Source organism: Copadichromis virginalis, linkage group LG16 (assembly GCF_057382275.1).
Source record: "Copadichromis virginalis isolate Kocher_CV1m ecotype Utaka linkage group LG16, C_Virginalis_male_GT1.1, whole genome shotgun sequence".
NCBI lineage: Eukaryota > Metazoa > Chordata > Actinopteri > Cichliformes > Cichlidae > Copadichromis > Copadichromis virginalis.
In genome coordinates this window covers 22,323,560-22,348,467 of record NC_140633.1, presented here as the reverse complement: position 1 = coordinate 22,348,467, position 24,908 = coordinate 22,323,560, and the positions used below count along the sequence as shown (strand labels likewise).

Sequence of the window (24,908 nt, the reverse complement as noted above, 5' to 3'; positions counted from 1 at the left end):
TGTTATGCTATTAAAGACACCCTTAACAGACAGAAAATGTAGTCCTATTCTTAGTAATCTGTCAGTTTCCCCATCAAAATCTTCAGTCTTCAATTTACAACGTTTTCACAGAGACGTGTAGTATAAAAAAGTGCATACACTATACTATATACTGTGTTCAGTTGCACAGCGAAACATGACTGGCTTCAAACGCATCTATCAATAATGACAAAATAATAATAATTGCTATTTTAGTCTACAGGTTAGATATAGGATCGTTTGGGCGGGGCTTAATCTTTTCATTTTCTAATTAGAGAAGTTCCACGTGAGCTTCTTCGTGAAAAAATGTCAAGTTAAGTAGCAAATCACATTTAGACATCAGTTACACTCACTGACGGCCCTGACCCTTCTACAGTAGTCGTAAAGGACGACCTCTTGCGGGCCAGAGCGGAAAATACTCATTGTAACGCGCTGTAAAAGCGTGCTGTACACCCATGCTGCCTCCCTTTCTGGTCCTGCGAACCACAATGGCCAGGATCCTGTGAGCTGCCTCTCCGTGCAGACGCGCCTCACAGCAGCAGGAACAGCTGCAGCTCCTCGGCGGCAGATTCGCTGACACCGACACGCAGGTGAAGGAATATGAAACGCTTCTGAGATAAAGGTAGGTAAACGAATCCACGGATGTTCATCACACCGGGTATTGGCTGCCCTTGCCAAAAAAAAATCCTGAGATACACCAGCACGCAGGAATCACTGATGAAGTTCAATGCTGCCGTCGTGGGAAAATGGTTTCCTTTTCGCCAGACAGATGCAGCCACATAACCCGAATTTATCTGGAGCTCATGACTTTCCTTTTTCTATTACATTAGTATCGCTTTTTATGTAAGCATATTATTTGAGCCGATCATCCAGATTGCATGGTTTATTTGAAGTGATTTAGTCTTGTGTGGTTAATGGGGTTCAGGGCGAGACTGAAAGGAGATCTGCTGTAACAGAAGCTGCAGCTGTGTAATAGAGAAGTGGCTCCCCTTGTTCTGTGCGACCTAGTAGCCTTTATATTAAAAGCGGGGTTGGAGATGTCTCCATCAGCAGCAGCAGCTGTCTGGAGAGCACACAGCTGGATGAGGTGTTAACTGTGACTGGAGCAGTTTCACGTGTCTTCTCTCTCTGTCGGTCAGAGTCATGATGCTGCAGTGAAGCCGTGTAGCACCTACAGTTATTTATTATTGAGCAGTGTTGATGGGTCCTGTGCAGAGAGCTTGAGGACACTGCCAGCCTGGGAACCCTCCCTGAATAGATGAGTCAACCCATGGAAGCTATCAGTTCTTCCCATGCATGATCAAAAGTGATGTTGGCAAGGCTTTGGCCTTTGTTCTCCTTTAAATGTGCCCGACAGGGCAGTGTGTCAGAAGTGCAACGAGAACTGGAGCTACCTTTAGGCTAAAGAGAGGTAATGGAGGAGCATGGGGTAGTGCGCAATATATTACAGTATAGTTTACAGTTGTGCATTTGGAGACATAAAGGCCCTGCACTACATAAAGGTATCTCTTCAACAGCCCTCTCAGCCCGCACTACCCTCCTCTTCCTCCCTCTCTTCTTCTACTGTACTTCTCTTTAATTCCACATGAGCGGATCAGAGGGGACTAAAGTTTGCATTCCAGAGAACTGTGTCAGGTCTTAACTTTCTCCTTTTACAATGGGCAGCAGGGTGGGAGTAGCTATATCCAGTCACTGAAAGGTCACAGGTTTGCTTCTGCAAATACTTGTGGAAAAATACACAGGAACACACTCCTGATCACGTCAGATATCCTGGCAGTGAGGGGCACAAAATAAGAAGAAAAAAAAGGGGGTGTTTCTAAGGGAGTGTCATGACTTGCATATTTGACTCAGTTTTATGTGATTTTAGCCCAGTGGTAATGTAATATGTTAATGAGCAGCAGTTCCTCTGGGTTATCTGTAGTCCACGAACGGATTTAAGATATTAACCACTATATATTACACAGGCTCACACTCTGTCACCCTTTGTTTGATTTCAGAGAGGTTTCACACAGCCTAGTGGACTGTGTTATTCCTGTGCATGTATGGACTTGTTGTTTCTGCTGCCATTTTAAAAGAATGCATTTTAAAACAGTAATATAATATACACCTTGGTTGTTTCAGGTCCTAAAATGTGGCTTTTGGCTTGTTTTTATATGGCAGTAAATGAAATGTTTTTGGCATTTGCTCTCAATTCCGGCAAACCAGTGATCTGATATAACAGTGAATCAATAATGAAATGGGTTTAGCTTATACTAAGCTAAGATGAGGCTCTAATATACCTACTGTGTGTTAGGTATTGATCCATAAGTGAGCCAACATTGATATCGACCCATATGTCTTCATACAAGTAAATTAGATGACATTTACCCATGCCGGTGGCCAATATTTATCTGTAGTGTCACATTAATTTCGCAAAGATCTCGTGATGAATATCTGAAACACCTTAAAACATATGATTACCTTCCAAAAAACATATTTACATTGGCATTTAAATGTGCTTAAACTGCGGTTTTGAACATCTGTATTGATATCCATCCAGAAATCTACTATCCACTGTATATTTGAACAGTAGATGGGAGTTTTGTAGTTTGTTTGCCTTTAAGCTGCAAAACAGCTGATACAAGAAATTCATCAGATTACCAGCTGCTGTATCTGGAAGATTATGGCATAATGCTACCGGGGCAGGGTGCACAACAAGGAAGGAAGGCATGAAAGATAATAGGTGTGAGGAGGGCACAGATGCCATGGTAACCAGGCCTCAGCATGTGCCCTGGTTGAGCTATGAGACTCATCTGTGCCATTTCATTTGCCAGCACTGCATTGGATACCTTAATGGAATCTCAATGCCACACCCCTCCTTCTCAGCTCAGTTTAGAGGGCAAATTACTATACAGTCAAAATCTCACGTTATACTTATAAGCTGAATCAGCAGTGGGAAAAATGCTACAGTGCATTTTACTTATCATACGTTGCAGCTTTTCCTCAACGAGCCCCATGCTTATTTGTTGCAAGATTAAAGTGTGCTTATGCCTTGTCTTTATAATAGGAGTAAAAAATTACTCAATAGGAGCATAAGAGCGGGTGTGCGTGCACCCCTGAGCCTGACCATTTGTAATTACAGTAGCTCCCACTGTGCATCAGCCTCGTTCCACTAAACAAACACCCTAACGAATGTTTGCTTTACATTAGTGTCAGTTTCTGCCTTGGTGAATCTCTTCTCGGTGCAGCCAACCAGAACGGTCTGCAGTGATGCAACTGTGTTTCACTGCAGAGTCAATTTTCCGCACAGGCTCCCTCTCGGAGGAGTACTGCATTTTTGGGACAGTCTCGGAGGAAGCTCAGACAGGCGCACGTCTCTAATGCGCGTTGTTATCCCCGCATGTTTCATTCATAGTTATCGTTGGCTTGTAACTGATAGTTTTTCTTACCCCGTGGCTGCGATTTTCCACATGGCCTGGTTCACTGTGCCTCTTCATGCTCGTCCTGTGGATGAGTGGCTTCTCAGTGGGATCCCTGTGCCCCACATACCACTGCCACACGCCCAGAGATCAGCACTCAGGGGGTTAATGGATTTTATTCAAATCACCAGGCGGGATTCGGTTAACCACACGAGTGACGGGTGTGATGGAAGGCTATTGTTTCCTCTTTATGCCCTCTCACTGTGCCTCACCCCAACATCACTCTCACATACGCACTTAAGTGCATCCACAAATTTAGGCCCAGCAGGGCAGATTGATTACTGCTGTTAGATGGAGCCTCCTGCCTCCAGTGTTGCCAAGGTAACACCGGACGCTCCGGATGTGGGTTGAAGATGAGACATATGACAATCCTGTTAAAAGTCAGGCTTGTGTTTAAAATTTGATACTGCACCACTGACTTTGATTCTGTGAGTAGCATGTTACAGTGTGTTCAAGTGCATTATTTATTGACGTTCTCTGTAAGTGCTGCTCTGCCTTGTTCAACATTATGTTCCCTCAGCATTCATCAGCCTCCACTGATGGAGTCACGCTCTGAGAAATTGCACTTTTTTGTCACTGGGGCATCATTTTGCATCAGGTTGGTTCATCCCAACTTAAACTGACACTTCATCCCAAAATCAAATTTACATAATAATCCTCTGGGCTGTGGTGTCATCAAGATTTATGGGCGCTGTGGATAAAATGTCCACTTGTTCTTGAATGAATTGAAACTGAGTAGCACTTGTTAAGCACTATCTCTTTCCAACTGCTCAAAATAATCCTAAAACTTTGCCACGAGTAGTTTTATGTAAGACAGACATTTCCACGGTTGATGTCTAAAGTAATAAAAGACACTACAGTCTTGCACTAGTTTCAACTGTTTCCTTATTCACAGGGGGTTAGCACAGCAGGTAGCTCCACATGTTTGCTTTGGCAGAGTTTTTGCACTGGATGCACTTCCCCACGCAGCCCCAAAAGGGTTCTCCCAGAATCAAACTAGGGATTTTTTTTATGTATTTAGGCAAACATGTAACCCACTACACTATGGAGCCAGTCTACAGCCCAAAGAACAACAATATAGATTGTATTTATCTGACAAAAGTAATTCTTTAGGTTGCAATATTAATCTTACAGACTTTATATGTACTGTATAACATTTTTAATGGAATAGGCAGCTGAGGGAAATAAAAACCATTTAAACCCTCTTAATGGAAATCTGCTGCACAGCAGTGTCTTCTCTTAACCCTTCAGAATACGATCTCTGGAGCATTCACATCCTAATATGCTGAATGGGCTGTTTTGGTGTTAGTATGCATCATTTGCTGTAGAGATAACAAATGGCCTGTAAGTGATGGGAAGAATAGTCTCAGCTGGTAAATTGAGATGGTGATGGGGAAGTTGACTGGCAGGTGGTTGTCAGGACAACAGCTGGGAGACAGACAGGGTTGAGATTGAGGTCTAAATGAATGCTTGGTGAGAGATCGTCATGCATACATCACACATTTGTTTCACAGGAAGTGAGTCTGGCAGATTCAGCTCCTGTTAATAATGACAGGATGGAGAGAGTTCTCTTTTCCAAATCACTGGCTATCAAATAAAATGCAGTTATTATGAGATCAATTATAGTACAGATTAGAACTAAATGATCTACCTGAATGTGCTCTTTTTATGTGAATATGCAGGTTTTCTCTATATTGTACGTCTAAACTGTACGTTGACAAAGGGAATGTTTTATTTTAAAATACTTGGGTTTTGGGGGTTTTTAGCCTCTTCTATTACTGAAGGGTTTTTTTTTTAAGAATGTAACTGAAAGAAAACCTAATCCTAATGAGTGTTAAGAGCTCATACAAGTGGGCATTTTTAACATTAACATGGGACATTAATTATTTTCTGTTTTGTTACCTGCACCTCTTAATGTATGTCTGTGCCATTCCATATTTTTTTATACAACCTTAATGTTTTTGTTTCTCCTGAGATGCATAATTATGTTTTTTGGGGGGTGGTTTACAAGCGAGACCAAGCCAAAAAGGCAGTATTTAGGCACAAGCTATAAAAACACGCATCCAAACAGAAATAAAATAAGACTTGTAAAAAGACAGAAAGACTGTGTAAAAGCTTCTTCATGAAACATGTTTTATATGTGGCATTCGAATGGCTGGATTTAAGTTAGAGTTTCCAAATAAAGTGCGTCTTGTAAATAATTCCAAGCAGAGGGTACAGAATGCACTTTTTCCAAGTTCAGGGCAAACTTATAACGACTGCAGAGGAAAGGTTTTTGGTTTGGGGTTTTGGTTTTTGTTTTTTTGCATGTTTGCTTGTCTTTGAGACACATTAGAGAGATAGGAAAATATTGGGGGAGATAGTAGGGCGTGGCATGCTGTAAAAATTGAACCGGGACCGCTGCTGTTAAGGGGATGTTGTAACACATGTAGTGTGTGTGCTGAATATCAAGTTAGATTGGAATAAATATCCCAGGTTAATACATTAATCATAGATAATCTGAAGTATATACCCACAACACAGCAGAGCACAATGGCTAATATATTAATCTGTCTGCTTTGTAAATGTGTCGAATGATGAGAATCAGAGATGCAGAAGCTTTTCTTGCACATATCTAATGCTCTGTTTGTTTGATGTCTTGGTGCATCCTTCATACTGTGCTATTTATCTGTCCCTCAGGTCAATGTGGTCACTGAAGCCGCAATCAAAGATAGTTGTCATTCGTCGTGGATTTTTGAAGCCTGTCTCTATAGCAACCCATTTGTCCTCCTGAGCGCTGCTGCCAAGTTACCCTCTCTGCCACACGGCAAGTCTCTCCTCATCCCCCTGTCCAATCACCGTCTCTGAACTGCGTCGGTATGGACACGGAGTCGACCCACTCTGGCTACTCCTATCACTCCAGTCGCTCCGGGAGATCAAACCGGCATGGGTATGTTTCCTGTCTGTCGTCAGCCTTTCCATCTGACTGTCTACTTCTCTGCTGTATCTGTCTAACCGGCACTCCCATGACAGGAATTTGTTTCTTCCAGATCACATGCTGTATCCCACTCCCTGGCTACTGGAATGCCTTCAGTGAACATTTTGTAGCTTTGTTTGTCTTCCGTTTGAGTGGGCCACATGTTGGTTGTGAAATAATGAGGCGAGAAACTGCAGAGAGAGAACAAGCGAGAGATTGAGACAGACAGAGCTTGTGGATTAGGGTCGTCACAGCTGAGCGGTTCTAACCTATTTCAGTGATTGAGTCTGTGTGCTCTGCAAACGAGAGAATCATTTGTTTATCTCCCCCCTCATTCCTGATGCCTATAATTGTCTGCTGGAGTATTAATGCACTTCACTGTTTACGAGCTTTCATTAATGAGAAACCGTCAAATTATTTTCTTGATTTTTGATTAATAAAGAATTAACAAGTTATTTTATAAAATGTCAGGAGCTGATAAAAAACGCTGCTCACAAGGTCCAGAAGCCAAAGATTGTCCAATAAGGAGTCCAAACCTCACAAATATTAAGAACAATTATTAAGTAAGAAGCACATTTTCACATTTTAGAAACTAGAATTTTTGTCTTCTTGGACTCACCTTAAACAAATAATCATCAAGAATAAACTATAAAACATTTTGGCTCATTATTTTTATTGATATAAATTAATGAGCTTATTGTCTCAGCTCTTATTTTGTGTGTATATTGATGATATGGTACTTATCCCAAGCTGAATCATTTTAATGAATGGAAAATAGGGACCCGAAATGGTTGTTTAATTTACATTTCTGTTAAAGAAATTATATAGACATGTATAGTGATCATTATTTTAATTTTAATTAGTATTCATTTCCATTTTAATTAGTAAAGAATAATCATTGAATAACGATATGTTAGGCTCCAGTTTCAGTCTTATATATCGGTACATTTTTCCTGTTGTATTATCCCAGTGGTCACCATGTGTGCTTGTTCTCACTTTCCAGAGATCGAAGCCGTGAGCGACACAAAGCCAGCAGCAGTAAAGACAGCAGCCGCTCGGAGAGATCTGTGGTCATCAATCCCCCCGACACCCCTTCCCAAGACTCCCCAGTTCATAACGGAGAACCGCTGCCTGGAGAGCCCACACCTGCAGCAGAACAAGGAGATGAGGCGCAGGTATTGGAGTAACTCTAAACTGAAAACTGACAGCAACAGTGAAACTGTGAAAGATGCACATTGTTTTGTAGGAAAGCACACTAAAACTGCAGCTAGTATCAGTTTCCTTCAGAAAAAGCAAGACCCAGTAATCCATGCATGAACTTTGCGTCCCGACCTTATAAACTCGCCCTCGCACAGCTGGCTGACCGACACATGATAGGCTAACAATGGCGACAAGGGATCAGATAGGTCAGAGGATTAGCATCTCTCTTATAGGCCTGGCTGGATTTGTACAGACAGTGTTTCGTTACTGTGTCTGTGTGTGTGAGTGTGTGTGTGTGCCTACATACTGACTGTAATGCCTAATGGCTTTGAAATCAAGGCATAGTATAGCATCAAAAAGCTGATTTTGCTGCTACAAGCAAAATAGGTTTGTGTAGACACAAAATGATGCGATATGAGGCTTAAAATGCAGGGCAGATATTTAACTAAGGCTTCAAGGATTAAAGATTCATTAGAGTATAATACTGTGTGGATATTTAGGAGTTATTTCTTTCTTGCAGAAATTATTGGCTATTTTGGGAACATCTACTAGCCATTTTGTAGTGCTGTTCTAATTCTGAACTGTCCTCCACCACACAGAGTGCTTTAAAATCATCACAATGTACACTAGATCCATGCACTGAGACCATCATGCATTGCGGTCCCTCTGCTGCTACAACAGGAGTATTCAAACGATGAGTTAATGCGATTTTTTTCCATGCTGACAGTGCCTGGTGAGCGTAATACGCCTCAGGCATCTAAACCTTATGCGTCCTCCTGTCTCTGAGCAGCAGGATTTCAAGAAAATGACTATTAAAACATCTTCTGGAACTGCGTTTCAGACTGTATATTAGCAATATGGATATGTGAAATATTGCCCCAAAGCTATAACCAGATGTGGCTAATGCTGCTTTTAAAAGAATATATTAGTTTAATCCCTACATTGTGTTATTTACAATTAATATCACAAAATTTTAGGTTTCCCCATCCTGGCATTTTTTTAAGTGGCAGAAAAAAGCTTCCATATAGATGTGCATGGATTATAGATTTGTGTGTTTTATGTTAAAGTGAGTGAGAGATCTCAGTTACAGCTTCTACATATCTGTAAACAGCAATGTTATGTGGTACTGATTGGGATAATTAGGAATATCCCTAAAAAGCATAAACAGCATTATATCCAACTGGTTTCTGAAATATATCAACAGCTTTCACCAAACAAGCACAATATGAACAAGACATAAATGAGGAGACTGATACCTGCCTCCTGTCTGCATGTAGATAGCAATTGGTTGGCTTGGCTTAGCAGAAAACAAGAGTGCTTTTATTAGCCAAGTGATAGCCTGGAGTGTGACCTCCTGTGGTCTTATCATCACTGTGAGATTGCAACTCCTTGTTTTACATTTAAGCTTTTCTAGAAGCTTCACATAGGAGAAAAATGTAAATATATATAAATATGTCTTTATGCTAAGCTAACTGCCACCTGAATAAAATTATTTTCCAAAATATTAGGGTTCCTTTAAATGCAGAGAATCGCACAAACTGTACTGAAAGATAAATAGAGCTTAAAGTAGAAGCAGAAACGAAGAAAATGAGAGAGATAAAGAAAGCACCTTCTTCCCTGAAGACGAGTTAAAGATATTGCTAGCCTGGGGCTGCCTTTACAGTGTCTTTGACCCACTTGAAATACATAGTAACCCAAAATGAGTGCATTTTTCATTGGCTTATTGTGCAACTTGCATGCTTAAAATAGCTGCAGAAAAGCATTGTATCAGTAGTGAAAGCTACCTTGACAAAATATACTTTCCTAATATTAGCAACATTTAATGTGACTGGAAAATAAACGTGCGTTCAACCTGACTTTCTGACCATGTTGGAGAAGTCTGACCTATTTTGCTATCTCTGCTCAGCATCCCCTTTTGGCTGGAAAGGCACATTCCACACTGGCATGTGATTGTCAGCTCCTAGCCTGCATCCATTGTTAGCAGTGTAAGGTAATCTGCTATTGTACTGCAGTACCCCTGCAGACGGTTGTGTCCGCACACCATACACCAGTGGCAGCACCAGCATTACCGCAAACACCGTCAACCACGGTGCACTCCAACCCATGCTTTTTAGAGCAGCTTTGTCAGATGGTGGAGCCGCATATTAACACTAACTAGTCTCCAGTGCAGAGGAAACATTCTCACAGACTGGGATTAGCATTAGCATCCGGCCAAACGCCACTTGGAGGAAAGCTGATATGAATAATCCTCCATGTTTACACGCATGCCTGTGACATAAGGATACGGTCTTGGAGCACAGTGTGTGTGTGTGTGTGTGTGTGTGTGTGTGTGTGTGTGTGTGTAAGAGTGAGTCACTGAGAATCTGTTACTGAGACTGGCCATGCTGCTTTGTTAGACACTGTGACTCTGTGCCAAGAGGGAGCAGTTTCAATTTCCTCACAGTGTTAGCTGTAGCAACACCATAGCGTATGGTAGTCTTGCTTTATAAACTTGTTTGTTTGCCCTTTTTCTAAAATACTCACCTACTCACAGCTACTACACCAGCAATGCATGTAATGTGAGGTAAAAACACAAAAGCTCCTTCTCCTAAAAGGAATGCAGTAAATTTAAGGAAACCTGGCAGGCGTTTGAAGCTTTTTTGTGTGTGTCTCACAAAGCCTATTTTAACCTTCACCCAAGCTAGTGCTGCTCAGCGATTAGGCTTTGTAGCTGGCAGACTGTTTTCTGTGTTGTGTGGCATAATCCATATTCACCCTCTGCCAGATAAAAAGACTAAAACACTGCCAAGGGAGCAGGCGGCAGTCATGCCCTTCCACTCTTGCTTTTATAACCTTCCTTGTGTCAGTCTCTCCTGGTTTCTTTCTCTTTCTGATCTGATTAGTTAGCATTAATCTTCTGCATGAATCCACTGAGACTTAATGATAGGTATTAGCAGTATATTAGCTCACTCAATAATGCTCAGTTTTCTCCCTCTAAATGACACATTAGCCTTAAAGCATTTGCAGTAGGATCCTTGGGATGAATGAAATGTTTCAGTCATGCATTTCGCATATAGAATATAAAATGTATATGCTTAAGTGGTTAGTGCACTAAGACACACTTGGCCAACACATTTTAATCTCTTACCCACAACTGCACTTCAATGTCTAAATAAGTGGAAAATAAAACAGAGTAAATCTCTACAAATAAAAACAAAGCTGTGCCTCTTAGCCAACATCTGGTGAAGAGGAGGTGCCCAGACAGTCTGGTCTCTGTTTGTGATCTGTTTCCTCCTGTTCTCTGTGATCACAAAGGGTTCAAAGAAATTGTTTGGCATTTTGGGAAATAAGCTTTTCTTTTCTTGTTTTTGCAGAGAGCTGCATGAGAAGATCAGTCAAGCACCCAGTGTTGAAAAAGTACTGCACAAACCTCTTTTATGCTTACTTTTCCTTATTTGTTCTTTTCCTTTCAAAATGTTAACACAAGTTACTCTATATATTGCTTTTGATTGTAAATATTAAAGGTAGAGGCTGTTCACCAGAACACAAAACATGCATACAGCACAAGTATGAAAAATGACAAATTCTGAGCTAAGTCTTAATCCCATAAGCCCGTGATTAGCCATCTTTTGTACAACAGAGCATTTCTCAAGTGTCCCAGAAGAGGTTTATTTTGAAACTTTCAGAATTATGACTGAAAGACTAACATTCTTGGGTTTATAAGAAAAACACCAGATTAGTGAGATTAGAGAACAACAATGAGAGAAAATTGGACACTAGCTAAGTGACTACTCAGCATCTGTGTTCAAACAGGAAGATGTTGTTTCTGTGTTCCTAATTGTTCATTTGTCACAGTGGAACGCGGAATGACATTGATTGTTCACAGATGCAGGTTGGTGAGTGGGGGGTTGGCTTGAGAAAGAAACTAAGGGGGAAAAAAGAAGACGTGTGGGCTGAATACAAATGAGATCTGGCACTAAATGAAGCTGATGTTACACCTACGGTGCACAGCTGACCTCTTGTTTCTCACATTAGTCTGGCAAACACACACTCAGGACGCCAGCCCAACCTCTCCTCTCTCTGCTCATAACCTGCTGCCATCCCTCTGCGGCATTGCCCCCCTCTTCTCTGATCATGCTCATTCATCTTCTGGCTCCCGTTGGCATCCTCCTCCACCTCCTCCTCCTCCTCCAGCAAGGCTAAGCTAATTGGCTGTGAGCTGTGCTGGAGAAGCAAAATTCATATTTATATTACAATTTGTAAAATATGCAAAGTAAGTCAGATTTCCAGCGGGGTTCACTTAGGCTTCTTTTAACTTTAATAGACTGGAAAGGATCTTGCATATAGTTGGAATCACAAGCTCTAGACAGGTGAAGAGTATATGACAACGAGCTGTGCTGCTAACAGCAGCTCCATGAGGCTCATGTGGCTTCAGTGTGGATCTAAGCACTGTTTGATGGTGCTTAGGTGGATGTGTGCGCACACGTGTGTGAAGCCAGGGTGGCTTATCTGTTCAGCCTGTCAATTTTCCAGCCGTCATCCCTCTCGCTGCAGCTGCTGCTCCTTTGATTGGTTGTCGGGAGGTACAATGCAGTGACACTCTGGAGCACAATGAATGGCTAATTACATGAATTAATGGCAGGCAAACAAAAATAAATGTCTCTTTAGAGTAGACTTGTCACTAATTTATTCTCTTTGTGTCTCTTTGTCGGAAATATTTATGCTCAAAATGACCACGGTAGTTAAGAAGAAGAAAAAAACAGACTAATTTGTGATGATGGGCATGGAAAGCTTTGGCTTATGCTGTGTGTGTGTGCTTTTGCTTGCATGCACATCCTGTCATCCTTTATTACTTCAAACAGAATTTAAAAGGCTTGCCATTATATTGACTTGCTCAAAAAGAAAAAAAATTAAGGATGTGCTGCATTCATGGTGCATAGACTCTGTGGGGCCTTTGTGGGCCAAGAAAGGAGTCAGTGAGAAAATGGAAGCACTGTCTGTCTGATTCACATTCATCATTTGACTCTGCTTTGTCAACTTATGTTATTTTATGGGCCCAGGTTTTGACATATTAGTCTCATACATTTGTTTGGTGTCCAAAGCATTAAACAAAATCCATTTTAAAGATCTACTCAGTGGATAAACAGTGAACCAAATGATTGTGTGAATCTTATGAAATAGTAAACCCACATATACCCAAATCTGTTTTCCCCCTTTGGCCCTCCACAGCATTTTTAGTGTCTTTCAGCTCATTTCTGCTCTATCAATGGAAGGATCCATCAAACATTTTGATGTTGGATGATATGCAATATTTTGTTGTTTGAACAAATATTGAAGACACCCCATTATTATGGTTGAAAAAAAAGAGTGAATGTGGTGGCAGTGTCTGCTTGATGTCCTTTGTGTACATTAGTTGTGGACATGAGAGTGATGCATCCTTTTATCACTGACAAAACAAACAAGAACATTAGTTGTACTAGTCTGTGTACCTGATGTCTCAGCTAACTGTCAATCAAAAGTTGGTGTAATAACAAACAAAGACGCGTGCGCTTACAATATTATAAATATTTCTTAGGTCAGTAAAAGAGGGACTGACAGTCTGACAGTTTCACAATGTTGCTGTTTTACTAGTGTTTGCTGGGATGTTGTTTATGAAGCTGATGAACCCAGTGTATCTACCTAGCACCACAAACAAATCAATTCATACAGCTTGGACATATTTTTGGGGAGTTTTGCTTCTGTACCACCACCACCACACTGGATTTTAAGTCAAATCATCAAGATGTGTTCAAAGTGCAGACTTTTAGTTGTAAATTTAGGGGTTTAACAAAAGTATTGTTTAGTAGTTTTAGCCATTTTTACTTTTGAACCTCTGACAGTGGTGGACTATGAGTGAAAATGGCTGTAACTCTTTTTGTTAAACCCCTTAAATTAAAAAAGAAGGCCTGAAATTTATCATATCTTATCATAAAATTCCAGTTTTGGTGTATAGAGGCAAACTTCCCAAGACTTTTGCAGTCTTTTAATAAATGACCTGAAATAGGTAAATACTTTAATTGACAGCATACACAATACAGCAGACCCAAATGTACATCTGTGGCATGAAACCCAGATTTCCTTCATGTATTCCTTTACATCCTTTCAGGATGATAACTGGGGAGAAACCACCACCGCTGTCACAGGAACGTCAGAGCTCAGTGTTTCCCAGGAGGAGGTGGTAGGCCTGGGGAAAGGAATACAAGACCGGACCCAAGGCTTTCGCCGTTACCTTCCCTTGGCTGTGGGCTCATGCGTGGGGCTGCTGGTGCTCGCCACGCCCTTGGTGTTCCTGCTTCTACCAGCAGTAATGTGGCCCGACAGACTGCAGGTCTGTGGTGCAGCCTGCGAGGGGCTCTTCCTCTCCATTTCCTTCAAGCTCCTCATCCTCCTGGTAGCTGTTTGGGCCTTGTTTCTGCGACCCAACCGGGCCTGCCTGCCAAGAGTGTGTGTGTATCGTGCCTTCCTCATCACACTCACACTCCTGCTCACTATGTCTTATTGGCTCTTCTATGGGGTCCGGATCCTTGATGCTCAGGTGGGTTTGAGATGTATTTCATTTATTTATGTATTTATTTATGTATTTTCTTAATTTTGCACATTAAGCAGTGAACTTTTTTTTCATCAGTCAATCTTTTTAGATCATTTAACAAATAGTTAACATGCAAATACACAATTTTTTTCCGAGTTTATTTCCTTTATTGCTTTAATGGTGTTAAATGGCTCTTAGATAAAGGTTGATTGATTCGGTTTTTGGGACATATTGTTTTTGTTTTTTATGGTATGTTGTTTGCATGTAGCCGAGTATTAGTTCAATCTAATTCATTTAGTCTTAAATAAAGCTGTAATTTGTTTTGTTTTTTAAGCTTTTATCTAATGAGAATGAAAGTTTCATTAAGCCCATGGTGTGGTCCAAGCAGGATGAGGATTACCACGGCATCGTCCAGTTTGCTGTGTCCCTCGTGGACTCCCAGCTGTTTGTTCACTACCTGGCAGTCGTACTTCTGGAACTCCGCCAACTCCAGCCCTGCTACAGCGTGTGTGTCATCCGCTCCACAGATGGAGAGACTCGTCACTACAACATAGGACAGCTCAGGTGAGCACGCTGCAGTTGCACCATATTAGCTTTGTGTGTCTTTCCTAAAGCAAACACAAGGCTGACCGACATAGATAAGTTTCACACTTTCGCATGCGGATATAACCTTTCTGTACTGTGCACAGTAAGTACACAACGGTGCTCAGCCACACTCTCCTTGTTGATGTATTTGTGTAATTGGAAGCTTATGGCCACAGGGAAGACAGGCACAGGCAGTAATTGAGTTACTCTACGGTGACCTCGGCTAGTGTGCTATTCTAGGAGTTCGGAAAGGAGAGATGAGAAAAAGCGACTCGTCATATGACTGTCTTTGTTTCTTCTTTGGACAAGTTTATTACTATGACAAGACTAGGAGACATTACTATTTATGCTTGTGTAATGAGGCTAACAGTTTAATGGGTTAATAATGGGCGTTCTTCCAATTCCTAATTTGTGGAATGGTAAACAAGAGGTTAGGACCTGCGGAGGAGAAAGAAAAGGATTCATACTGCATTAACCGTTTCCAGTAGTTTATATGGCTTACTTGGTTGTGGTGGCTTACATGGTGACACTGTAAATGGCTTCATGTCAGGTCAGTTGAGTCTTCATTGGTTGAAGAGGACAAATATGAAAATTGAATTGTCGATGACTCAGTTCTCAGCAGCTCACGTGGTACAGTGCTGCAGCTTGTATAAAGGCTGAGTCCCTCTTAACTCTTTACCCCCCACTTGGATGCCTACTAGCAGTAAGCCTTTTTTTCTCTTTGCTGAACTGAGTGAACTGAGAGCTACTGAAACCTGTTCTGACAGTCGTCGAACCACGTCTTTTTTTACATATATTGAGGTGTCTTTAACTTTACAAGAGAGGTCGCTAAATGTCTTTATGGGGGGAAAGAATTAAAATCTTTCTCTGTCAAATAAAGTCAAAATAAAATCTTTAAAATAAGAAGCCAGGGATGAGGGATTATAAAGTAGTGAGCTCACCAGACCTCAGTAGCCTGCTCATCTTTTGTCAGATGCTTGCACTGAGGCATAAAACAACAGATTCTCCCACTGAACTGTCGGCGATTGAGGTGCATCGTTGGTAATGTAGATGCAAAAGTTTGGCCATTAAGAGGATTTTATTAAATAAAATAGATCACATCTGTGCTAATGTTTGTTCTCAAATTGTTTAATTGAATTTCTAAATGACGGCATTATCTTGTAATTCAATCACTGTTTAGTGGGCTGTTCGTTCACCAGATTCAGGGGGATTTTATACTGTCTTGTACTGTTTTTAAGTTTTCTCTTTTCTCTCTTGCCTCACACAGCATTCAAAGGGCCGCTCTGTCCATTTTGGAGTATTACTACAGAGATTTTCCACTCCATAACCCGGCCCTTCTCTCTGCTTCTAAACACCGAGCTGCCAAACACCTGGCTGGGTTAAAGGTCTACAATGTAGACGGTTAGTTGCCTCATATGTCCCAATTATTTATTTTTTTCCTGTACTACACTTCTCAAATAAATTAATGAAACACTCTGGAAATACATCAGATCTCAATGGGGGGGCGGGGGGGGGGGGGGGGGGGGGGAGCTATACTGACATGGACTGGGTAATGTGTTAGGAAATAAAAGATAACACATCGTTTGATGAAAATGAAAATGATCAACCTACAGAAGGCTGAATTCTATGTCACCCCAGAATAAAAGTTTCAAAGAAAAGCATGCTGCAGGCTAGTCCTTTTGCCAAAATGACATTGCAGAATGGAACTCAGTAGTTTGTTTGTCCCCTGCATGCCTGATAACACTGGGGCATGTTCCTAATGAGAGGAAAGAGATGATGTCCTGGGCATTTCCTCCCAGATCTGGACCATAGCATCACTGAGCTCTTGGACAGTGAGGTGCAACCTGGTGATGTTTGATGGACTGAAATATGATGTCACAGAGGTGCTCTATTGTGTCCTTTAGGTCAGGGTAGCATGGGGGCCAGTCAACGGTATAAATTTCTTCATTGTCCAGGAAATGCCCGCATACTCTTGGCACATGGGGCTTGACATTGTAGTGCTCCAGGAGGAATCCAGCAACCACTGCACCAGCACAGGGTTTGACAGTGGGTCCGAGGATTTCACTGGTAGCAGTCATGGCCCATTGCCTAGCCTGTAAGATACGTTTTTTATGTTGGAGAGCTTATTGAACCATCAAATAATAATTACATTTTAATTTCCATATATGAATTTTCATTTGTGTCATATTTGCTACATCTGGCTGTTTTTTAAAATTGCTTAAAAATATATTGGGTTTTTCACGTAGAAACATCGGGTCCTCAGGATACCCTTCTGAAGTCTGTTTCTGATTGGTCAGACACATTGTTTGGACATTTTCACACCATACCCTGCTGGAGATCATTTTGCAGCTCTGGCAGTGTTCATCCTGTTCCTTCTTAAAAAGAGGAGAAGAAATTAACAACAGGTGCACCTGTTATTAATTTCATTAACACCAAAGCAGCTCAAACTGATTAACAACCCGCCCTGCTAATCAACTAGACTTGATGCTACACTCGCATAAAAAGTGTTCCTTTAATTTATTTGTGCACCGCATGTAATATTTCTGCTGATGTCCCTTAGTTTATACCGTTACTTTCCCTTGTTTTAACTGTCTTCTCCTCGTTCTGCTTTCTGTGATACTCTGGTTTCAATGAGCAGCTTTGAAAAACAAACTGAGAACATACCGTTTTGACAGTAAATACAGATAAAAGCCCTCACCATCACAGGGAGACACTAATTTCACGCTTCAGTCGTGAAGCGTCACTCTGAAGCGTCCCTCTCTGACATAATGCATATATTGAATTTGCAGGGGAAAAAAGCACTCTTCTAAATGCTACAATTTTCTTGATATATTACTTTCTTGCACACATCCTGTAATGCCACATATCACACTCTTTCCTGGAGTTAAAAGGGTCTTCCACTCAACACCTATTAATCTCCCACTGGCTGCGCAGCGCTGGATTTGTTGATGTATAAAGCAGGGAAGCAATGTTGGATACCTCACAGTGCTTTTCATCCACCCCACCCCCTCTCCTATCAAAGTGCAATGGAAGGGTCTCTAGGCGGCCGTGGAATTCCAAGCCTTAAATAATTCATCAGTGTAACGCTCATTTCTCAAATACTCCCACATCTCTCCTTCCTCCTGCTCACACTGTCTCCAGCTCGTTCTTTCCCCTTTCTTTTCCGTCGTCAACTCCCACACATCTCCCTCACGCTATACCAGTCAGCCACTCTTCTCATTGTACAAACAGTACAAATATGTAGGGCAGGATGTATAAGGATGTTTACTCTTATTTTCATTGGAAAGTGTCTACAGTGCTTCTTCTGCAAATGATCTGACCGCATTTGCTCCACAGTACTCGCACTGGGAGGATTTTTCATCCATATTTCATCACTAAATTCAGTTTCTCTTTCTCACCTGCATGCACAAGCGTAAACATACGCCCATGCAGATCAGATTAATAATTTATATCCTTGTCTGACCTGCAGCATTTACCATCTATAACCACCCCCAGATTTAGTGATCTTCATGAATATGGACCAGATCTTACTCCGCCTCAGTGACACCACAGGATCTCTAATATACTGCTATATAAGCCCCATTAGTTTTATGGGTTTGCCACACAAACCAGTAAATTCACACATGGTCTTTGATGTGTAAAATAATGAATATTTAATCCAGACCCCAATAAAAAGGTTTCTGCATCACAGAGTGTGTGTAGAAATGTGGATGCTTCCAGTGGAAATTGCCTCTTTTCTCAGTGCTAAAATTAAGAATGTTTTGTGATTCAGACTGGCGACACTACCCAGATAACTATCAAACCTTTCTCACAGTTAAGTGGAGGATAAAATGGGAATAATACTGGCTGGGAAGGTTGATTTACAGCTGTTTTACACCACTAATAATAAGATCTGAATTTGTCCTTCAATATGAGTTTTCCCTCAATCATTCAGATTGAGATACTGTCCATTAATCACTGGTGGGGGACTGGCCCGTTAAAGACTGCCCTCCCAGGTCAGGCTGATTTAACCAATTTACTACTGTCCTTTCTTTCTGATACAGCCCCAGGGAATGCAGCAGGGGCTCAGCCAAGTAATGGAAATCAGTCACGGGCTATGGTTACAGCTGCCGGCAAACGTAAAGACAGCGCCCACAATGAGCTGTACTACGAGGAAGCCGACTATGAAAGAAGAGTCCGTAAACGTAGAGCCAGGTGAGTCATGGGAGCAAAGTGTCACACTGTTACAGTGGCTTAATAATTCTGCATTAAATCTGTACCACAGTTATTCTGTAACTTACGCTGTAGCCACATATCCACATCCCTAGAAATGCAACCACAGCACATGTTAATGCCAGCCCATTACAAACTTTAATGGCCCGTTTACCTCTATGTGTTTCTGGCTACTTCTTCTTGGGAAGAAAATAAATCAACTTGAAGAGAAAAACCCTACCGCCAACTCCTGTTTTGGAAGCGACAGAGGCACAACAGGACTGTTATAAATCTAGTGTTAGCCACTTGCACATGGTTTGTCGTAGGTTCCACATAGATTCTGCACAGAAGTAGAAATCAAACTTGGGAAGCTGCACATACTGGGATGGCTGGTGCATGCACATGTGTAGTTAAAAAAAAACTGTCAAGAGGACTAGGCTTGTGAGAAAGCACTTAGCTATGCACGTTATTATGTAAACTTGATGACTAAAAAACTGCATGGAAAGTCCTCCACAGTACGTTTAAATACCTTTACTTTAACAGATATATACGTCTGCAGTTTCGTTTAATCTGTCTTAACATTAGGGTGCTGCTCAATGATCAGTAAAAACAACTGTATATAGCCAAATACAATGTGGTATTTCTCTGTCAGGCTGGTAGTTGCTGTTGAGGAGGCCTTCACACATGTCCGCCGCATGAAGAAAGAAGATGAGCGTGCAACACCGTCTGACATCATGGATGTGCGAGAGGCAGCTCTGGCTATATTTCCTTCTATGGCTCGGGCCCTGCAGAAGTACCTCCGCACCACCAGGAGGCAACACTGCCACAGCATGGAGAGCATCCAGAAGCATCTTGCTTTCTGCCTGGTCAATAACATGAGTCCTAAGGTCAGATTTGTTGTCAATAGCTTTGCACTAAGGCGGTGTTTACCAAGAGGTGTAACTTATGACAAAAGGATAGCAGAAAGAGTGAAAGGGAAGGTTTACAAGATGTTAATGAGATCTGCTGTGATGAATGAGGTGGAGATGGTGGCACTAACAAACAGGAGTTGGAGCTAGAGGCAAGAGATCAAGAGGTTTGAAGACAAAAACTTGTGCAGAGGAGGGATAGTGGATACTGGACAGAGATGATGTTGAAGATTGAGCTATCATGAGGAAAACAGGAAGTTCACAGAGAAGATTTATGGATGTATTGAAGGAGGAAATGCAGAGGAGAATGCAAAGGATGGGGTGATATGGGTATGGGTGATATGAGGTGGAAGAAAGGCTGTAATGACATTTATTTTTATGTCTAACAAGCTGTGACTCAAACTGAGTAAATAACATCAGCTATCAGACAGAAAGTAAATGGAAGCATTACTTAATCGTGTCACATCAGTGAAAAGAGGTTTTATTAGTTTTGTATGCATTCTTTGCTAAATCCCCCTTGTGCGTCCATTTAATTTCAGTTTTATTGATTAATTAATTTATTATCATATGATGAAACTAAAAGAGGGGCAAGCTGTCATTCAAGAAGGGCCATGAGGTCAACTTTTATTGGTTCACTGACATTAGAAATGGTTTCATCGGTCAGGAGATTAATAAATTGAGTTAATCTTGCCATATAGATGTTATCCCAAGTTTTGTCTTTACACATCAATTTTGTTTTGTTTTTCATTGTGGGTACTTTGATATAATCAGCTGCTTCTCTGTGTGCGTAGGCCTTCCTTGAGGCTTATCTCATGCCTGGTCCAACCCTGCAGTACGGCCCCGAGCGCTGGATGGCTGATCAGTGGACCTTAGTGAGCGAAGCGTCTGTGACCAGCGGCATTAAACAGGGGACAGAGTTCCTTCTGAAGTGTCTCGACTTTAGCTTAGCCATCACCATCAAGAGCATCCCTTATATCCGACTGACCGAAGAGTACATCGATCCCAAGTCGCACAAGTTTTTACTGTTGCTCCAATCAGAAACTTCAGTTTAACAGTGGCAGAGTGGACGAGCGCTGCTGCTCTGGACTTGCAGAACTGTTGCAGTTATCCAACTGAATTTTTTCAAGAAATATCTTTTTGTACTGTTTTTTGTACCTATGTTTATGTAGTTTTCTCACATATAGAGTATTTATGTCTTTGTCTTTGTCCCAGGAGTCTTGAAAGATGATAAAAGACACAAAATGAGGAGAAATGCACTGAAATGTCCTCTGTCGTGACATTTGCAGAACACAGTTCAGTTATGTCTCTATGCACTACAGATGACCCTCACAAACGTTTAGCTTCCTTTACGTGCATGTGCCGGTGCGTGCCTGCATAGGAGCGTTTGAGATTTTAAGAATGCAAATGTGTGCGTTAGTGTGGTTTTTATCGTAGTGTACACTGGGGTCTGTCTCTCTCCAAGACATTTAATATAAACTGAACCTCTCTTTTTTCAGTCTAAGCAGTTATTATTTAATTGTCTTGTATTGGAAATGTATGTACAGTATTTATACGTGAGTAATACTTTATCCCTACAGACTTTTTATACCAAAATCATGTATCACTTGAATGATTTTTTTTTATCATTTCAAACATTTTTTTTTACCCTGTCTGTCTGCGCTGTACTTGTTACGATAATTGGACTGTAGATAGACGTGTTTGTAGTTGTCAGATCATTCAAAGAAGTCTCATGTACTAAAAAAAGCAGAGGAAGAAGACTGAAAAATCATAAATAAATTGATTTGTTAAACATAGTAATTAATATTAAAAAAAACATTAAAATAGGCCTTCATTTATAAAAAGGTGTCATAAATTAGAATTTCTGTACTTAGCTGATGAGAGACAGCTAGGTTTGTTGTGTCCTGGCCAATCGGATGGGCCATGTATTTGCACAGTGAAGCAGAAATTATAAAAAGAATTAAAGCAGATAAATATAGAAACCTGACTGTCCTACTGTGGGAGCGATGGAGCCTGTCCCAGCTCCAATACCTAAATAAAGAAACTAATATCCATTAAAAAAATGTTTTACCACTTATCCAATCCAGAGTTGTGCGGATGGCTACACCTGAATACTGTTAGGATATTTCATGTTTCATCTTTCCCTCTTTCTTTCTCCCTTTTCTTTTCCCCAGTCAAGTCTGTCCCGTGTTCAGCAAATGAAAATAAAATAAACAATAAAAGCAAAGGTGAATCAAATAGACCAATACGGCAAGGCTGGGATGGTCCAGTTGGTAAAGTAAAATTTTACCCACTGCTGTATTATTTCAGAACATATGGCCCTGATTTTCATCTCGATTTGTGTTTTTTATTATGGCTCCATGTAATGTAAATCTTGTTGGCCAGTGTCCTATAATCAGCCACAAGCTTAATGCAACACACAACCTAAAGGATTACCTAAAATCAGATTTCTGAAGAATTTCAAAACATTAAGTACTTTATGTACAAAATGAATCGCTCACTCCAAAATTCATATTGCATTATTTCATGCTGCAAGCATTCAAGAATTAAAAAAACAAACAAAAAAAACAATAGTAATAACTTACTGTGAACAACTCAACTCAGTATCAGTATTTGTGCTGCCAGTATTGGACATCAGGGTGTCTCACTACTGCCACCTGCCTACAACTACTGGAACACTGTTCTAGGCATCAGCTGTTAATGAGTGAGGATATTTGATGTGTATTTTTTAAACTTTTTCTACTTATAAGGCTTGATGTGTTGTAAGTTTATATTTACAAGAGTGTTACTGTGCTTACAGAGGGTGTAGTTTTGTTTTGGACTCTTTAGGGGTGTTGGTGGTTGTAAATACCTTCTCTTGTACGACTACACACGTGCCTGGTTTGACATATTTAGGATGTGCTCAGCATACATGTGCGGTTTTTCAAGTTTGTGTGTTTCAGCATATGTGTGTGAGAAAGAAACTGAGTAAAACAGAAAAGAAGAAAACACAGAGATCGCTTTCCCAAATGTCCAAATGTGATGCAGCTGACAGGTCGTGAGTTGCCCCCGTCTCCTTTTATACAGCATAACATTGAACATTAATGCAGCGGTGTCAAAGTCACATTTGTACAAAAAATAAAATAAAATAAAAATGAAGAAATAAATATTTGTACTGATGTTTTCAGGGAATTTGATTGTTGTTCTACTTCCATGTTGTGGAGAAGTTTTTAAAGATTTAACTACATTTACGGTTACTTAGTTATGGCTGCTACTAGAAGGGACATTTGTGGCTCCTTTATGTGGCATCTAAGGCTTACAGTTACTTTGATTTCATATTATATTAATTATGCAGCAAGCTGTGTATATTCTTCTAGGAGACGTTTGGCTATAAAAACTTTATTATTAGTTATGATCAGTTATCTGCCTAAAAAATTGCTTTTTTGAGATTTCCAAAATATTTCTTCTTTTATAACAGTTGGTCTAACAAACTTGTTAACCATACATATTTACATACAATAGTAGCACTTATTATATGTAAATAAGCAAATTTCATGTAATTTGCTTTCATATAAAGTGTATTTTTGGCACAATTAACATAATATGTTTGCAATACCATAATTCCTTACTCATTGCTACACATAACTTTATTTTATGGACATCTATGGTTTGATTTCATTGCATCTGTGGGTTGGATGGATTGTTCTGTACTTATTTTACCTGCTGTATACAGTGGCTTGCAAAAGTATTCGGCCCCCTTGAACTTTTCCACATTTTGTCACATTACAGCCACAAACATGAATCAATTTTATTGGAATTCCATGTGAAAGACCAATACAAAGTGGTGTACACGAGAGAAGTGGAACGAAAATCACACTGATTCCAAACATTTTTGACAAATAAATAACTGAAAAGTGGGGTGTGCATAATTATTCAGCCCCCTGAGTCAATACTTTGTAGAACCACCTTTTGCTGCAATTATAGCTGCCAGTCTTTTAGGGTTTGTCTCTACCAGCTTTGCACATCTAGAGACTGAAATTCTTGCCCATTCTTCTTTGCAAAACAGCTCCAGCTCAGTCAGATTAGATGGACAGCGTTTGTGAACAGCAGTTTTCAGATCTTGCCACAGATTGGATTTAGATCTGGACTTTGACTGGGCCATTCTAACACATGGATATGTTTTGTTTTAAACCATTCCATTGTTGCTCTGGCTTTATGTTTAGGGTCGTTGTCCTGCTGGAAGGTGAACCTCCGCCCCAGTCTCAAGTCTTTTGCAGACTCCAAGAGGTTTTCTTCCAAGATTGCCCTGTATTTGGCTCCATCCATCTTCCCCGTCCCAGCTGAAGAGAAGCACCCCCAGAGCATGATGCTGCCACCATCATATTTGACAGTGGGGATGGTGTGTTCAGAGTGATGTGCAGTGTTAGTTTTCTGCCACACATAGCGTTTTGCATTTTGGCCAAAAAGTTCCATGTTGGTCTCATCTGACCAGAGCACCTTCTTCCACATGTTTGCTGTGTCCCCCACATGGCTTGTGGAAAACTTCAAATGGGACTTCTTATGTTAACAATGGCTTTCTTCTTGCCACTCTTCCATAAAGGCCAACTTTTTGCAGTGCACGACTAATAGTTGCCCTATGGACAGATTCCCCACCTGAGCTGTGGATCTCTGCAGCTCGTTCAGAGTCACCATGGGCCTCTTGACTGCATTTCTGATCAGCGCTCTCCTTGTTCGGCCTGTGAGTTTAGGTGGGCGGCCTTGTCTTGGTAGGTTTACAGTTGTGCCATACTCCTTCCATTTCTGAATGATCGCTTGAACAGTGCTCCATAGGATGTTCAAGGCTTGGGAAATCTTTTTGTAGCCTAAGCCTGCTTTAAATTTCTCATTAACTTTATCCCTGACCTGTCTGGTGTGTTCTTTGGACTTCATGGTGTTGTTGCTCCCAATATTCTCTTAGACAACCTCTGAGGCCATCACAGGGCAGTTGTGGAGCTGTTTTGCAAAGAAGAATGGGCAAGAATTTCAGTCTCTAGATGTGCAAAGCTGGTAGAGACATACCCTAAAGCAGC

At 40.9% G+C, this 24,908-nt stretch overlaps 1 protein-coding gene across 1 annotated transcript; it reads left to right on the top strand.

Moving 5' to 3' along the window:
* Positions 1-446: 446 nt before the first annotated feature.
* LOC146690752 (vang-like protein 1) lies at positions 447-22,961 on the top strand. Its single transcript, XM_085433827.1, has 9 exons — positions 447-640; positions 6,156-6,405; positions 7,436-7,607; positions 13,757-14,185; positions 14,568-14,743; positions 16,032-16,165; positions 18,808-18,958; positions 19,608-19,842; positions 20,655-22,961. Exons 2-9 carry the CDS (start codon positions 6,335-6,337, stop codon positions 20,913-20,915), a joined length of 1,629 nt encoding a protein of 542 aa, XP_085289953.1. The 5' UTR covers positions 447-640; positions 6,156-6,334; the 3' UTR covers positions 20,916-22,961.
* Positions 22,962-24,908: the final 1,947 nt, after the last annotated feature.